Source organism: Pempheris klunzingeri, chromosome 12 (genome assembly GCF_042242105.1).
Source record: "Pempheris klunzingeri isolate RE-2024b chromosome 12, fPemKlu1.hap1, whole genome shotgun sequence".
In the NCBI taxonomy this organism is placed as follows: Eukaryota; Metazoa; Chordata; class Actinopteri; order Acropomatiformes; family Pempheridae; genus Pempheris; species Pempheris klunzingeri.
This window is the reverse complement of record NC_092023.1, coordinates 16771291-16789066: the sequence shown is the minus strand read 5'-3', so window position 1 is coordinate 16789066 and position 17776 is coordinate 16771291. Positions and strand designations below refer to the sequence as shown.

Sequence of the window (17776 nt, the reverse complement as noted above, 5' to 3'; positions counted from 1 at the left end):
GACTTGGCATTTATGCACAACATATATTTATAATGTTTCAGAATATTTTTTAGATTTGAAATAAGAACACAAAATGATTTTATGTCCAATGCCAGTCCATCCCCCACACAGCTTGGATGCTGCTGCTGATAGTTCAAAGGGTGTTAGCAAGAAACAACCATCACAATAAAGTGTGAACTCTTAAAGACTGAACATATAACATATCAAGACTGTCTGTGTATCCATATGTAGGATTTAGACTTTGGTGCCCCCCAGTGTCACAACAGACACTGGTGGAGAATAACAACCATCAGTCGTTTAAAAGGACCTATAACTACATACAAATGAAACATACTATAATGATTTATGATATGGGTAAAATTGATAAGTGCTTTTGAAAATGAGTTGGTGTTTTCGTACTTACTTGATTACAGGAACTGCAGCTTCAGGAATCTCATATTGGTTTGAACACTCAGCCAAGTCGGTTGCTGTTTACTCAAAGCACACACAGGCTTGTATTTAACCAGACCAGACAGATCAGATTCTCATGAGTCTCAGAGTCTCGGATGTGCAATTCTTTCATGAGCATGTGAATGTTAAGTACTTTATTCACTGGCACCTGGTTACAACACATGAAAAGTATCGTTAGACTGGCAGCTACTCACAGACTTCATCCTGGTTGTGAACCTGTGGCTTTGAAACAATACTTTGATGAGGTTATGGGCTAATACAAATATGCACAATCACTGTCTGTACTGTGTGTATATCCCATACAGTGCATTACTGTACATGATCATGATGAAAAATAAAACTCTTCTCCCGATGTCGTCTTTGATCTCAAATTGTTTGACTCCATCTTTGCTCATCACACTTCCCTACTAGAGACCTCCTGTATCGATCCATACATATATAATAAAAAACAGATCTATGCTTGGCTGAAGGGGTTAATGGGAGCACTGTCATAAGTTTGCACACACAGAACTGGTGCTGCATGTAATTTATTTTTTTTTATTTTTTGTAATTTATTTCAATACAGTATGGTGAAAATATGGAAAGGAAATTAAATCCTTTTAAATGTTAGCTCACTGAGCTGACCTAATGATTCCCTGAGACGAGATTCCTTTGTGTAATAACAGCAATAGTAACATGTACACATATCCCTTATTATCTACTTCTTTTACTTTCTATATTGCTGCAACAAGAACATTTCCTTCCTGATGCAGCATTTTCCCTGATCAAAATAAAGGTTTAATTGATCTTTTCCTATGTTATCTTATAACTTATCTTAATACTACAGAAGAATATGATGGACTGGCAAGATTTTTTTGTTTGCATTTCAAGGATAAAATCAAAATACTCAAAGTTTTCACTTTATTCTCTACATTTCAACTCTTCTCAAAATGCAAAATAATAATAAAAAAAATCCTCCTCCTCTCATGTTTTCCCTTAAGGTAACTCTGATACAATAGGCTTTTACTTTATTGAATAAAGTGTACTAAACAGAAGTTAACATTACATAAAACCAGGGATTACAAAACACTCAGTTACACGAAATCAGTGGAAAAAGATTAAAAGACACAATAAAAAAAGTTTGAAAATCCAGACCGGAAGTTGCTCCACAGGTTTTATTTTGAAAGGAGCAGCCGGATATGCTGCTGTTGTTGACCGCTAGCTTATCGGCCTGTCTCCTGGATGAATGACATCATGCAGGCTGCTGTCCGTCTCCACCTGCGACATGACACCGTCAGACATTAATGGTAAGATCTTTGTTTACAGCCTGTCGTTAAAGTGCGCTCGGCTGGAGCGGCCCGTCACTGGCGGTTTGTGTCTAACGGTGATTCAGCGGTTGTTTCTCTTAGCTAGCTAACGTTAGCCTCCGCTGCCGCTGGCCGCAGAGCTAACAGGCTAAAACATGCTAACAGGCTGTGTGAGGAGGAATCGACCTGTTAACGCGGTCATTCAAACGCAGAGTTAAACGGACTCTGAAGGGAAACTGTCTGGTTTTATTTCTGTGTGCTTGAGGGGAAAAACGCTGCTGTCTATCCGCTTGGCTTTTATTCACGTTGGTTCAGTGGGAAATTACTAATTTTGACAAAGCAAATCAGTGCACCACCATGCTGCTGTAGTCCTTTTTATTATAGGAATTATTGTTAAGCTAATTTACAATAACAGGCCTCTAAACTGATGCTTTAATTATGTAGATTCATGTCTTTTTGTGCACTTTTACTGCTGAATGTTTCCCCCAAAAGAGCACACTTCATCCATTTTAGCTGGAAGCTGAAATTGAATAAAATTGAAGCAGTGTACTTTATTTTTCATATATTTCTACAACAGTGCAGTTTACAGTTGTTTTAAATGTGCTTAAATATATTGGTCATATTTGCAGCCCAAACAATAGTTTTGATATGTCATAAATTAGTAATATTAAAATCCTGATTACATTAAAATGTAATAAATGCAATAAATAAAATGGCACAGAAGGAAAAAATATCTTACGGTAAAAAGCTAAAAAAAAAAAAAAAAATTGAAATACAAAGAAGGAAAAATATAATAATAATAATACATTTTATTCATAGGCGCCTTTCAAGGCACTCATGGACACCGTACAACACACAGTTAAAAACAAACAGTGAAAAAGCAAGTTAAAAAGTCAAAAAATTAAAAAACCAAGGGGTGGGAGATCTGCAGAGTGATGTTACAGTGAGTAGGCTTGTTTAAACAGGTGGGTTTTGAGGTGAGATTTGAAGATGGTCAAAGTATTGATGTTCCTGATGTCCGGTGGGAGGGAGTTCCAGAGGCGGGGGGCAGAGCGGCTGAAGGCTCTGGACCCCATGGTGGTCATACGGGCAGGAGGGATCGTGAGGTTGATGGAGGATGATGATGATCTGAGAGTCCGGCTGGGTGTGTTTATGTGGAGGAGTTCAGTCAGGTATGGAGGGGCGAGGTTATGGAGGGCTTTGAAGGTTAGGAGAGGATAAGATGCTAGTGTGATGGTGGATTTATACACACATACAGTATACATGCATAAGACCTGATTAATGCAAAATATAAATCAATACATGAATATATTTATTGCAGTATATTAAAAAACCTGCTAACTAGCTCCACCTGATGAGCACACTAGGCTAATGGATCAACAATTACAATCCAGTGATATAATGTACTGTACGTTACTCTGAAATCATATCACATCACTTAACTTATTATTGAGTAAAAGTATTTTACACTATAGTATTGGTACTTTTTAGTTTAAGTTACAGATCTGAGTGTTTCTTCCACCACTGAGGGAAATTACTGTAGAGATGAAGCCATGAATAACAACTATATCACAATAACTCCCTTCTAAATTCAGCTTTTACTTCACTGCTTTGTCCTACTTTGTTCCTCTATTTTTATTCTGTTTTGACTCTTTTCATCTCTGATCAAATCAGTTCTAGTTTGATCTCATAAATATGGTCTGTTGATAAATTCTGATGACATATTATCTGATTGTTATAATTACTGTAGATTTCATTTAAAAAAAATGTTTTTTTCCTTCTTGGTTTAATATGAGATATTTCTTATCTTATCCATTAGATATTAGTCCCACAGCGGGGAAATTTACCACCTTTTAACATGCCTTTTTCTAAAATGTGGCCCGAACAGACTTAGTAAGGCTTATTTTTAGCCAAGCCAAATGCCTTTTGCTGTGTGATGTCAAACTGAAGCAGTTGTTGATGATCTGCAGCCCCGACTGGCCGGTTAGAGTCGGGGCTGCAGGTCAGTGGTCAGTGACGGAATATCAGTACAACAGGCTTTTCAAAAGTTCTAAATCAGCGTAACAGGGAGAGATCATTCAGCATACTGGCAGAAATGTGCACAAAAAGTATTGGGCTGATCCCACCAGTAGTTTTCAAGAACAGACATGAACAGACAGATAGATGCATACACACAAACACACACAGACATTGCCAGGAGCTCAAGAAGACCTCGTTAAATTGTTGTTAATTCGTCCAACCAACTTTCAAAACCCCAAAATATTCAGGTTACGTGATATAGAACAGAAAAAAGCTGCAAATCCTCACATTTGATAAGCTGGAACATAATTAAATAATCAATTTTCCAAACAGTTTCTTACCAATTGATCAGTTTAGTAATTGATTCAGCGCTGACTGCTCCCTGTTTCTCTGTGTTCCAGGTGTAGAGTGATGCAGCAGAAGTTGTGTTCCAGAGGTTCTGGTTCTTTCCTCTTTGAGAGGAACGGCCAGGCCTGCGGCGCCATCACCTCCTGCGACCTTCCCTTTCGCTGCCCCCGCTGTGGCGAGCAGGAGCGCTTCCGTAGCCTGGCATCGCTCCGCGCCCACCTGGAGTACCGCCACTCGTACCGCTCACCAGACGTGGTCACCGGCGGCTTCAGCATCACAGGCAAACTCCCCGACCCGTTGACAGCGGCGATCCCCTGGCACGACATGAGCCTCCCGACCCGCAGGGGGCAGCAGAGGCCACCCCACGCCCGCTCCCTCAGTGACAGCAGAGACAGCAGTTACCTCCACTCCTACAGCTCGGTGAGGAGACGCACCCAGAGCGTCGGGGTGGGGACACAGGCTGAGGAGGAGGAGGAGGAAGAGGGAGAGGAGGACGAGGAGGAGGAGGATGAAGAAGAAGGTGGGACCGAAGATGAAGATGTTGGAGAAGACGAGGAGGACGATAACGACAAAGGTGAAGAGAGAAATGCAGGTAGAAATGACGACAACAAAATGTCCTCCAAAAAGTCAGACAGTAGCCACCATCACCTCAACCACCATCACATCCCGTTCCTCCCTCCAGCCCCTCTTGGCTCCCCTCTAGACCCTCTGGACCTGGACCTGGACTTGGTTGGTGCGTTCAGGTTTATTTATAGCTCTGATATACTGTCTTAGGTTTCGGAGCAGTCACATTTCTAGATGGATATGTTAACTAGTTAACTTTGGTTAACTGGGTGTGATCCATGGTGCGTTTTTTGACTCGATCACTGAAGCAGACTAAGATTAGTGTTCTGTTTAGCCACAGATTTGGTATCATTTAGTCCGTGTGATGAAACACAAGCAGACAGGCTGTACACTCGCAAATAAAACTTAAAGAGCTCCTTCATTGCCAGGGTTTCAAAGTGCTTTACAGTCACAAATGAAATGCATTTAAGTACGCATCACAGAACAAGATAAGAAATGTTAAAAGAATATGCACAAGTTGAGGCAAGGAAGCATCATTAAAATACCTTAAAGGATAAGTCTGGTGTTTATAAACCTTGGCTGTAATTTTACATACTTTGGGTTTCAAAATAACTGGTTGTGTCCAAACCATTTTGGAATTGGTCTAGTTCAAATCACATTAGTGTCTGACAACATTATGTAAATGATCCCCACAGAGAGAGACTTGTAAGATCCTTTTTGTTAACCCCAAATAGCTTTCATATTGTGTGTTACACAAATGTTGTGTTGGATCTGAAGGAACCCTCCTAAACACCAAAGAACACAATAACATGAACAGACAAAGTAATTGAAGCAGCAGTAAACCAGCAACTCTGTGTTCTGCAAGCTAAAATGACTGTTTTTACTTATGGAGACTGGTGTCTTTGCAGAGAGCAATGTAACGGTATATAACTTCCATGATGTTGTCGGACACTTTGAATAACAGTCTGAGCCTGTCATGGTTATAGCTGCACTAACTTCTGTCTCCTTTGCTGTAACCACCAGAGCAGAACTCGTACTCTGGTTTGGAGACGGCTGCAGCCTCGGCCGCAGTGCGCCGACGACTGGCCAGCATCCTGCGAGCAGCTGACAGCACCATGCAGCGCCGGTTGGCCAAGGTGAGCACGGAGCTCGCCCAGACTGACACGGAGCTCCTGTGTGAGCGTGCTCACTCACAGCACCTGGCCCAAGAGAGGCAGGAAGTAGCTGAGAGGGAGAGGTCACTGAGCCGGCAGGTGGACGTGGCTGTTATGGTGATCGCCGCTTTGAGGGAGCAGCTCAACGCTTCAGAGAATGAGCTGGAACGACGAGAGAGGTAAACAGGCAACAGGTTTGACTCATGTGATCCTCTGAAGGCGTTAAAGGGGAACTCATTTGAACTGTTCGTCACGAGTGTCTGTAGGCTCCACTGACAAAAACATTGATTTTACCTCACAGAACCTGGGAGATTGGTGTTTTAAAAAGTTAATTCGGATCAGATCTAACATGTTGAAACACCAAAATCATAGCAACTAAATGAGCAACTCCTATGTCCTGCAAAGTCAAATTACCGGTTTTGTCAATAGGGTCTGGTGGCTTTGAAAAGGGTAATATCACAGATGTTTCTGGATAGATAAAGAAGAATCTTACAGATCTCTCTCTGTAGGAATTCTTTCCATAATGTTGTCAGACATAACAATCTGAGTGTGTCAGAGGCAAAACAAGCACTTTTAGTGGACGTACTTTGACGCAAGTGCAGCCATTGTAGCTCGGTCGCAACTGCCAGCTGAAGTAACTGGACCAATTGCAAAACATTTAGCACCTAGTAGTCATTTGGAAAATGCGTAGAAATATGGTCCAGATGAAACAATAATGGCATTAACCATTAATGGTGCACAACACTGCAAAATATAATCAACATACAGTATGCTGGATGTTCTGTGCTACAGGATAACTGTCCCACAGTGGAAAGGGACCTTTCCCATTCCCAAAATTAACCTTTAATTTGTCTTTAGACATTCAGGAGCTCAGTGCAATGCAGGCTCCCCAGGCCAGCACCCAGCACACCCTGATGGTAGATCTGGTCATGCATGGATCAGCCGTGCATTGAAATATCAACTCAGTCTGCTGAAAGTCTTTAAATGTGACATTAACAGACTGCTTGAAAATGTTGCTCAAAGCTGTGCTCATAATATAACCCCTATAAGCCATGACGGTGCTGACTTAATGAGGTACTCCAGCGATTTAATGTTGTACTTTCATCAAGTTGGGAGACTCAAAAGTGAGATATTTAAAAAAATCATCAACATTGAGCCAGCAGACTTTTAGTCTCTAGTACGGGTCAAACTCCAAAAGCATAAGGGTTATTTTCCTTTGTCCTCTTGGAAGCTCCTCCAGAGCTACAGGAGACACTCTACAGCTCTTTTTAGTAGCTAAAATCTGTGTAAAATCTGTGAAATGCCCCTTTAATGCCAGTTATATGGGGATCCTAGGGAAAATCGGGAATGGTCATAATTCCCTCGTGGCTTGATATTAGGTATTATTGGTATATCATTACTATGAAGGTGACTACTGATCTCCATGTCTGTGATCTTGTTTTTCTCTTCTGCTGGAGGTGAAAAGCACATTCATTCACTACTTTACTTACATTAAATATGATTCATGTTTTTCCAGGGAGGTGATAACCATCCAGAAGTTTCTGGAAGCGGCAGCTCGACAGGAAACGTGCGGCAAAGTTCGAATCCAGCGCTTCATCGAGAATCTGCTGAGGCGCATCGCTCTGGCCGAGAGACTGGTGGAGTATTACCAGGTTAACGGCAGCCCACAACAGTGCAACCACTACAAGGTACCAGAGCCCACACCTGCACAGTCCCACTGGAAGAATGTGTCTAAGTACATGTATTCAAGTACTGCATTTAATGAGGAACTTGTACTTTACATAAGTATTTCATACTTCCTCTGTACTTTTTACTCCACCACATTTATTTAGCAGCTATAGTTATTTTGCAAAGTAAAGTCTTGGCAGTGTTTTCAGTCACCCTGGCTTATTACACCTCTTGTCAGGTATAAGATTGATGGAGCTATGTTGGGAATATTGTGACATAAAACAGTATGCATTATCATTGACTACCAAACGGTGTAATGAGTAGTCAGAATTTGCACTACCTCAACCAGCTACAGCATTAAAATGCTGCTAATACTTAAAGCATCAGTAATAACAAGTCAACGCAACATGACCTTTGACCTTTTCTGTGTCCTCAGCAGTACCAGCAGCACACTGACAATGGACCTCACAGAATCACTAAAAGCAGGTGAGTGCCGCCTCATTGCGTCTTGGTGTTTTCTTAATCTCAAAGTGACAACTTAACCAAGATGTGTCTCCTTAGTATGACTCCTTTTAGACTTAAAGGTGTAATATGTAACATTTCCACAATAAAATGCCCAAAAATGACTAGACTTACAGTACAGGCCAAAGGTTTGGACACACCTTCTCATTCAATGCGTTTTCTTTATTTTCATGACTATTTACATTGTAGATTCTCACTGAAGGCATCAAAACTATGAATGAACACATGTGGAATTATGTACTGACTGACCTTCATTTCTTAAAGTAATGATGGCCACTCGTTTCTCTTTACTTAGCTGATTGGTTCTTGCCATAATATGAATTCTAACAGCTGTCCAATAGGGCTGTCGGCTGTGTATCAACCTGACTTCTGCACAACACAACTGATGGTCCCAGCCCCATTAATAAGGCAAGAAATTCCACTAAGTAACCCTGACAAGGCACACCTGTGAAGTGAAAACCATTTCAGGTGACTACCTCTTAAAGCTCATCAAGAGAATGCCAAGAGTGTGCAAAGCAGTAATCAGAGCAAAGGGTGGCTACTTTGAAGAAACTAGAATATAAGACATGTTTTCAGTTATTTCACACTTTTTTGTTAAGTACATAATTCCACATGTGTTCATTCATAGTTTTGATGCCTTCAGTGAGAATCTACAATGTAAATAGTCGTGAAAATAAAGAAAACGCATTGAATGAGAAGGTGTGTCCAAACTTTTGGCCTGTACTGTATGTTTTATTTTTTTGTTTATGTGCTTACATCCTGAATCTTTCCAACAATGTTCAAACCCAGAGAAAACCATATTGTTTTTTCAAGATAACTGCTTTTCATTCAGCTGTCAATGGCGTCATGTCCCCTTTACTCCGTCCAGTTGCAATAACTTCTGATGAACCAGATGATGCGTCACAGAGTGAGGAAGGAAGTCTGCAAACTAGCACAGAATGATTGTCAGTGTTGCAGCATAGCTACATAGTTACTGTGCCTGCATGTGTAGTCAACTCAAGTCATCTAATGGAAAATTAGCAAGTTAATGCTTTGTTAGCTCGCGTTAACTTGCAGCTGTTTCATTAGTATAAAATGACGTAACATAACTTGAAAGAAACCTAAATACATTGCCTCATCTGTGAACATGATTTCTGCTTTTCTGCATGATAGATTTTCACCTGCAATGCTGGTGAAGACAACAACTCCCATGATCTCGCGCTACTTCATGAAATATATATCAAACTGTGTCTTTTGTTCTTGTTTCAGAGACCCCTAGCAGCAGAAATTACGTACTGTGCAAGAGTTCATGATTTAGAGTTCTTAAGATGGGTTGTTTTTAAAAGTATGTATCACCATTAATAGTAAGTTAATAGTTATGTAAAAAGGCTTATTACTCAGCAGGAACCGTCCTCTAAAAGGGCAGGTGACCTGCTGCTCTGGACTGCTGTTGGTCTGAATCAAAGCCAAAAGGTGACAGAGTGGCTGCTAAATCATTCATGAGGACTCGTGTATCGTCTGTTAGATTTCTGTGTTGTTGCGTTTAATTCATCGCTGAACATGGGACACTGTGTCCTTCCCCTCAGCCACTGGAGTGGGATTACCTGTCTGCATGACTGCTGCTGAAAGCGTGTGTGTGTGTGTGTGTGTGTGTGTGTGTGTGTGTGCTAGTCACATGTGCATTATGTATACCAGCCACCAGCCTTTTTCTCTTCTTACTTGATTTTACTTACTTTCTTTTGGTCCAAGTGGTGCTTTCACTTGTGTGTTCCATTTTTAATTTAAAGAGACTCACAACTAGAGACAAATGCCCAAATTTCTTTCCATCTTAAATATAAACTCTGGTGTGTATTTAGTTTCAAAATATCAGCAGGGAGATGGTTCAGACCTGAAGAGACTGATCCCAATTTCTGTTCCAAGTTAATTAAAAAATGTGTGAGTGTTATAGGCTGAGATGACCTAATTCTAGACAGACTTGCCCCTGAAATACTGTATTGCTGTTTTGTTTATCTACAATAACTGGTTTCATCATTCATGTGGAGTCTGTTTGTGTCTGATGAATGGAAGTCCAACATGTAGGAGGCAGTTTAGCTTATTTGATGAATTTTTGATGAAACTCAAAAATTGCACTTAACATGATTCTTGTAATTTTCTTGGTTGTATCCATCCAATAAGTGCTGGATGCACTTATTGTGAACTGCTTTGGAAACATGTCTGCCAAAAAAAGTAACATGACTTAATATTCTTGTAAACATATTGATTATGAAGGAATGAATGAGCAGGAATGAAAAGAAAACTTGAATCCTCTAATTGCTGAGACGGAGGGAGTTGAATTAGACAAAGTGGCCACATACATCTTGTGGCAAACCTTTTCCAGAGCACTGGTTCTCAAAGTGGGGTCCGGGGCCCATCCTAGGGTCCATGTGGAGGTTTCAGGGGCTTCCTTGGAATTTATTTTCACTATAATCCCATCCATGTAACACAATGAGTGAATGTTTGACCTTTTTGCTCCTGGTTTTCATACACATTCTGTCATAAAACATCAAAAAGCAAATCTGATGAGCGACCCCGGGACAAACCTTAATTTGTGTTTAACCACACCCACTGGAAGCCCTTTTCACATCATATTCAGTGCAACCCCCTCCTTTCCTGTGTTCATGTTAACATTTACATGTCATTTCTAGGTCAGCGGGAGGTCAGCTGTCCTCGTCTGGTCTCCATGACAACAGAACCCACTCTTCCTCCCACTTTTGCGGCCGCCCTCCTTTCTCCCAACCAGGAGGGGAACGAGACAGAGAGCGGGAGCACCGCGAGCGGCTGGCTCAGTCGTCCAGGCTGTTCTGTCGACCGGAGCACAGAGACGACATCTGGAACCACCAGCGCCGCCGGTCCGCCGGGTACGAGGCGTAGGACTGTGGAGAGCCACCAGGGAGAGGGGGTGTCAGCGGGTAAACCTTTATTTAACAATGGTTTTATTCCAGTGTGTTAACCTGTGGAAAAGTACCATGAGGTCACATTCACATCAGGCTTCTTTGGAGCAGTTAATCTTACCTCTGAGGTCATTCCTCTTTCAGTATAAAAGTTTCTTTAAAACAACTCACGATGCTTCGCAGTCTCGACTGATGCAGGACGGCAATAAACAAGCAATTTCTGAGTCATAGTGATGTTAATTGAAATGGCCTTTTTACATTTCTTGTTGGGTAATGACTTAACCGGAAAAAGAAATCAAGTAGTTGTGTATATGATTTTATTTTGACGTGAAAATGTTTGCATCTCCACAGATTTGTGGGAGTAAGCGGCTTTCCTGTAATAATTTCCATACAGATGTATATTAAATGTTTTCTATAGCATGATTGGATACAGCTGCTCCTCCTAAATGACACGTCTTCAGCAGTTTTTATAAGTCAAACTAAGAAAACCAAACTAATAGGACTTAAGAGAGATTAAATACAAAAACACATTACACGTCACAATAACTACTGCTGCGTAACAGGGTTTAAGTTCATAATGCAATAATAAATATTACTGAATAAACATTACATCGGCATCACATTATCTTCAAGTACATTATGGTACATTGTGTGGATTTTTCTTTTATTGCCAAAGCTGTTGGTAGATATTTTGTACTTTTCCATAGATTACTACACTGAAATAGGCCACTGGAAATTGTTGCACTGGGTGCTTTTTCAGCAGGAAGCAGGTGTGGATAAACCTTCAGTATTCAAACATATATATAAATGACAGCTTCTATCTTTTGTGTCATTCGTCAGCACAAACCGCAATATCTACTACAGTATCATGGTAATCTCAGTCTTTAGTGACACTTCCGTTCTGAATCCTCTCCTCTGTATTTAGAGACACTTCAGGTAAAATTGTGCTTTTGTATCCATCTACTGACTTAACATTAATTTACAGTTAAAATCTGATCATGGAAACAAGTTGTTGAGTCATGAAGAGAAGTTTTCTCCCGAGTCAGACGGAGTAAGGAAAAATAGTTCACGGTGATGATGATGATGATGGCACATCCTCTCCTCTGTCTGATCCTTTACATCCTGGACTGGTTCCTCCAAAAACTCCCGATCAGTCCAGTCATCTTATCTGTCTGTCTGTGCTTTTAAGCCCAAATGTCAGCGACCGTTGCGACTGCAATGAATTGACCGTTTGCTAAACCCATCCATCGAACAGTGATTAGCAAATCATAGCTTATCAGCCGTAAGTTTTGAATTTCTGTTGTTTATGTTGGAACCGTGCACATGGAGCTGCATGTGAAGTGGTGGATGGTGGGAAAAGATATGGATTGGATTCACCTGTGTGTTTCACTGTCTTTTTAATGCAAGCCTCAAATGTTAGCATGTCTTGCTAGCTTGCTACCTGCAGAAAAACCTAGAGATACTGACAAGGCTGAGGAGCATCTGTTCACTGTGTGGGAGCCGGTCCTGGGTGCTGTCACAGTTTAGGCTCTATCCTGCTCTTTAGTTAGGATAGTTTACACTCCAGCAGCGCTAACCAAGCTAGTTATACCCCCCAAACAAATTGGTTAATCCTCATCTTAAAAGCCTTTTTCTCGTCATTTTTAAAGTGAAAACACACAGTTGGCAAATTTAGAACAAATACATAAGCTAACAACAATGTCCATGTTATGGATGGATTATATGACCTGGAAATGTTGCCTCCACTCAACGTTGCCTCCAGTTATTCCCAGTGGCCACTCGTAGTATTACAGCGACAAAAATCCCCTGTGGCCAAATAAGCATTTTTCCCGTAGAGCACCACTGTAAAAGAGTCGTCTCTAAAACTGTTATCAGGACAAATCCAGCTACAACATGGTCAATTGTTACTGTATGTATTGTATGTTTTTAAGTCATGGGGGTTTAATCTTTGTAAAAAGCCTAGAAAGGACTTTTTTTTGTCTGATTGATGTCACAGTTATGTACAAGCCATAGTTGGCATAGTCCAACTGTGTCGGAGGTATGATGATGAACACTACTGCACATATGGAGTGGGCCACATACTGCCACAAGCTAGACACTTTTCCAGGGTATGTGCCAAGCAAGCAATTCTTATTGGAGTGAATTGGCCTCATCTTTGGGTCCAGTATCCAGGTCATACAGTACATGTCCATGTCTGCTACGTGGGTCTTTGACTGGTGAGGCTATTGTCTTTTTACCTTGGATGTTTTAGCTTCAGCCTCAGTCTTTTAGCATAATATCATGTGTGCAGCCATGAATTACATGTTTAAGCCTTTTACGGGATTCTCACGTAAAAACTATTTAGTTTTAATTCAACAAGAGATGGCGTTTATAACCAGCTCTAACCTTAGCTTAATTAGCTCGCTAGCTGCAGCTGATAAAATCTGCCAGCAGTGGTGTTATTTTAGCCAACAAAACTGATCTGAACTAATGTGAACATATTTTTGTAATTGTGATGTTGTTGCGTGCCGCCTTCAACAGCTGTGATTTGGTTTGTAAAGCACAGACAGGAGTTCGATGACACCAGACGTGGGTCAAATAAACTTTGCATATAATTCTTGGCTTCAAGGTTCACTACATTAGGACCAATCCAGATACTGTCTGGTATTTGTACATCTAAAGAAAAGTCAGATATGTTGACTTGAAAAGGAAATACTTGATTGTGGTTTTTATTTTTTCTGGCAGTTTTGGTCCGATGTAGCCGAATCACCTGCCGATCTGCTACCAGAGCAGGATTCAGCTGGAGATTTAGTGGAGGCTTTGTTTTTTAGAACATTCCACCTTCCTCATAAGGAACAGTACACCGTTTTTGCCAAGTAGGCTTGTTTGCCATTGTTGAAAACATACAGCGTCAGTGGTCCATCGGTTTTGTTGTTGCGTCCTTCACAGTTTTAACACATTAAAGTATAACTCTGGTGATATTCTGTATTTATATCTCATGAATCGATTCGATTACCTAAATCATTTGAATGCAAAACGATTCTCAGTGTATCGCAGTGTATCTTCATCAGTTAATACAAGCAGTCAGATAAATCTGAACTCCCTTTTTATTTAGAAAGTTCCTTCAAAATTCAGACTACAATGGGCTAGAATTTAAAAAAAGCACCCACTCATTTCTTGGCTGATTATCCATATTCGCTGTGGCTGCAGACTTTAGCCCAGAGTGAAAACAGCTAACGTGCTTCCTCAAAGTCTTTGTAGAACATAAGGATTTAACATTCATCTTGTCAGTAAGTTAATATCCGAAATGTGCCAGTTTCAAATATGGATGCACTTATTCATTTATTTATTCATGTATTTATTTTTTACTCCTATGCTGCTGATCTCTGCCTCCCTCTGCCATATTTCCCTACATTTAATATTAACTTTAGCTCTCATTGTAAGACAGCGACGTTGCTTCAGAAAAGTCGCTATAACTTTATAACTTTGCTTTCTAACAGTCAGTGTTCGAAGGCTATAATTTTGTGTGGTAATAATATTGTTTAATCACAATAAAATCTGTTAATTAGAAATAAATGGCAGGTTCGGAGTTGGTTTTTTTTTTTCTCATGAAGAGTTAATTATCATCTTAGAACTGAGTGATTTCCACACTTGTGTTGTTGGTTTCAGTCTTTATGGGATTTGTGGACAATAAGAAAAAGATGTAGACACCAGACTTATTCTTTAATTAGACAAAGTACAGCTTGTCAGTTAAACAGCTTTGGAGTTGTTTGGAAGGTGTGCATTTCAGTTTCAGGGGAGCGACGCAGTGTCTTCCTGCTTCCAGTCTTTGAGCTGAGATGATTGTTCAGCTGCATCTTTTCTCCTCCACTAAATCCTCCGACAGAACGACCCGTGTACATGCAGGTGCAATTTGGCCCGGGTCTGGAGGACGCCACACACACACACACACACACACACACACACACACACACAACGAATGTACTCTTGAGTTAACGTATAGCTCACACCGAAGAGACGCCGTGTTGTAAGACCCGGCTTCCGTCTTGCAGTTCGGTCTTAAACCGGCTCTCATTCGCACAGAAACGGGTGGAGATTCTCCGATCACAAATGAATGACGTCGTATCAACGCTTTCATCCAAAGTGACTTACAGTGCCGTGAATGCACACAGTCCATTTGCAGTATACTGAACAGCTCTTGTTTAATAGAATCATTCCTTCATCTGCATCATTCTGTACGATCTGTTTACACGCCATTTTTGCACTCATACAATGATAAGAATGTACATGTAAAAGACGGTATTCGGTGTAAAATGTATCTTTGCTGTCGTTGGTTTAGGTTTTGTTGACAGTGTTGATAGATATTTTGTATACAAAGCTATTATGTGTCGTCAAGTGAAAGTAGTAGTCCTACAGTACTTGGCAGATCATTTATGTGGGTCACAAACACAAATCACGTCTTTTTTTGTGTGTCTACAGGGTCTGGAAAGGTCTTAAAATTCCTGAAATTGTGATGAGTTAATTCAAGGCCTTCAAGGAATACAAAAAAAAAGTGTTTTCAAACTGCTACACATCCATCATGGGGTAGACTTGTCCAGAAGGCTCTCTGCTGATGATTTTTATTTTTATTTTCTAGTTGTCTCATTTTAGTTGATGCCATTTTAATATCTAATTGGCATTGATGAGGAGCTTGCAGGCACCCTTTCAAAGTGTCAATGATGATTTCTTCCAAATGTATTGGAAGTTGCCAGTTTTTTAAGCCAAATGGTGTACTGCATTTTCTGCCATCAGTTTGACAAACCCAGATACTACATGTTAAGTGGAATATATCTTGAATGTCACTGTTTTATGATCTAAAAAGCATTAGCCGATGTTTTTTTTAATGGCTTCCTGGGCCCTGAGACGCTGAGGGTGAACTTGAATTTTTGCTGCCAACTGCTTCTTACCACACAAAAAATCTGATCCAGATAATTTTGGTTGAACCGCCTACTGATCCGACTCCTTTTAGCACTTAGTGGATTTAGGCACTGATGATCGAAGCCCGAGTGTGACTGCTGCTGGCGAGCTCTACTCTATTTGGCAAATATACTTGATTCACTGAAGAAATAATATTACTAATTTTTTAATGATATTTGCTCATATTTGCTTTATGGGGTTGAACAACGTCGCATGAGCCAATCAGTGCATTGACATGCACTTAAACCTCAGAGTGAGCACTGTAGTGACCTGGTTTCTGTAAATCTGCTTGAGCATGCAGCACGTCAGTAACTAGAACCCTATTTTGGAACCATAGCGTTCCTATTTTAACTGAGAACACTGTGCTGGTCCTGAGTTTGGTCCCTCAGAGCGCAAATATGTCCAAATTAAGCAAATAGTAATAATGATCTGATATTAGTCCGAAAATTAAGGCCTAAAATAATCACCAAAATTAGATTTGTGGGGTTTTTATGGCAACAGCAGCATAACTCTTGAGAGAGGTGTGTGTGGGTGTGGGTGTGGGTGTGGGTGTGGGTGTGGGTGGGTGTGTGTGTGTGTGTGTGTGTGTGTGTGTGTGTGCGTGTGTGTGTGTGTGTGTGTGTGTGTGTGTGTGTGTGTGTGTGTGTGTGGCGCTCAGTCATCAGACAGTGGTGGAAGATGCATGAGGCAGCCCTACTACTACTACTACATATGTAGCTATTGTGTTACTGTGAAAGCATGCTTCATATGTAGCAAAAATAAGCGAAGTACTTATAAAATACTGTTATCTTGTACTACTATGTGTACTTTTGTAGCAGAGCGAGGTCTATTTTAATGGTAAAGTATCTGACGGAAAGTTGCACTAAACCAACTCGGAGCACTTAGCTTGGAACTGTTGGATTTCATATGAAGGGAGTGTTGTTTACCGGACAATCAGCAGGGTGAATGCACAGGTTTGGTTAAGTCTGGAAAATAAATTTTATTATTCTGTGTTTTGAAATGTTTGGGGAAATGCGCAAGAGCTCTGAAACGGAGAGAGGAAAAAAGCCTGAGAAGTGGGTGAAAACATAACCGAACAAGTATTGTAACTGGAGTTAATGTTAGTTTGATTATGACACTCCTACCTTTCTTGCCGTGCGTCGGTACAGTTATTTTATGTTGTGTGAAACTGTTTCTGCACCAAGTTCGGTATCCTTCGGTTCATCATGTTTGTCTTGTAGGGATTTCGTTTGCAGAAGTAATCTCTAGTTTTGTGCCTTCACTCCAAAACTCTGTAGTCTGTATAACACTGTGCAAAATGCAATACTGTGAAGACCTGGAATACTTTTTATGTTGAAACTTGTCGTTCTGTGTTATGACCATCGAAGATTAAAGAACAAACTTGACACCAAGATCATTTGTGTTTTTCTTCAAGTGTTGTGGATTTTAGGGCAAAGTTACCACTGATCTGGAGATAAAACTGGAACCGATCCCTGGCTGCAGGGATAGCAGCGTCTACGGGAATTTGTTAATAATTCAGAAATACTTTTACTTTTCATCTAGTGCCAATTTTTAGTTATACTTTACAATATAGTTTCCATTTTATCTTACTTTTATACTTCTACTTCACTAAATGTATTGTGCTTTTTGCTCCTCTACATTTATCTGACAGCTTTAGTTACTTTAGCTTTAGTTACATCATTAAGTCAATGTATGTATTATAGGTAAAGCTATCAAACGTAGTTCAAATGAGGAGCACCTTCACCAGCTGCAACATTAAAGTGATGAACACATTCATGCGTCAATAATTAGAATCCAGTCATGAAATGTACGTTATTCTGAACTGGGCCGCTCTGCATGATGGGTGCTTTTCCTGTAATAACACCTCCGCACCAGTGACAGCTGAGGCCGGAGGCATCAGTAATCACATTTTACAATATCT

The 17776-nt window shown here is 40.5% G+C and overlaps 1 protein-coding gene across 1 annotated transcript; it reads left to right on the top strand.

The window, feature by feature from the left end:
* Positions 1-1699: 1699 nt before the first annotated feature.
* On the top strand, positions 1700-11198 carry znf365 (zinc finger protein 365). The gene is made up of 6 exons (XM_070841509.1): positions 1700-1736; positions 4157-4836; positions 5691-6000; positions 7338-7509; positions 7926-7975; positions 10675-11198. Exons 2-6 carry the CDS (start codon positions 4167-4169, stop codon positions 10898-10900), a joined length of 1428 nt encoding a protein of 475 aa, XP_070697610.1. The 5' UTR covers positions 1700-1736; positions 4157-4166; the 3' UTR covers positions 10901-11198.
* Positions 11199-17776: the final 6578 nt, after the last annotated feature.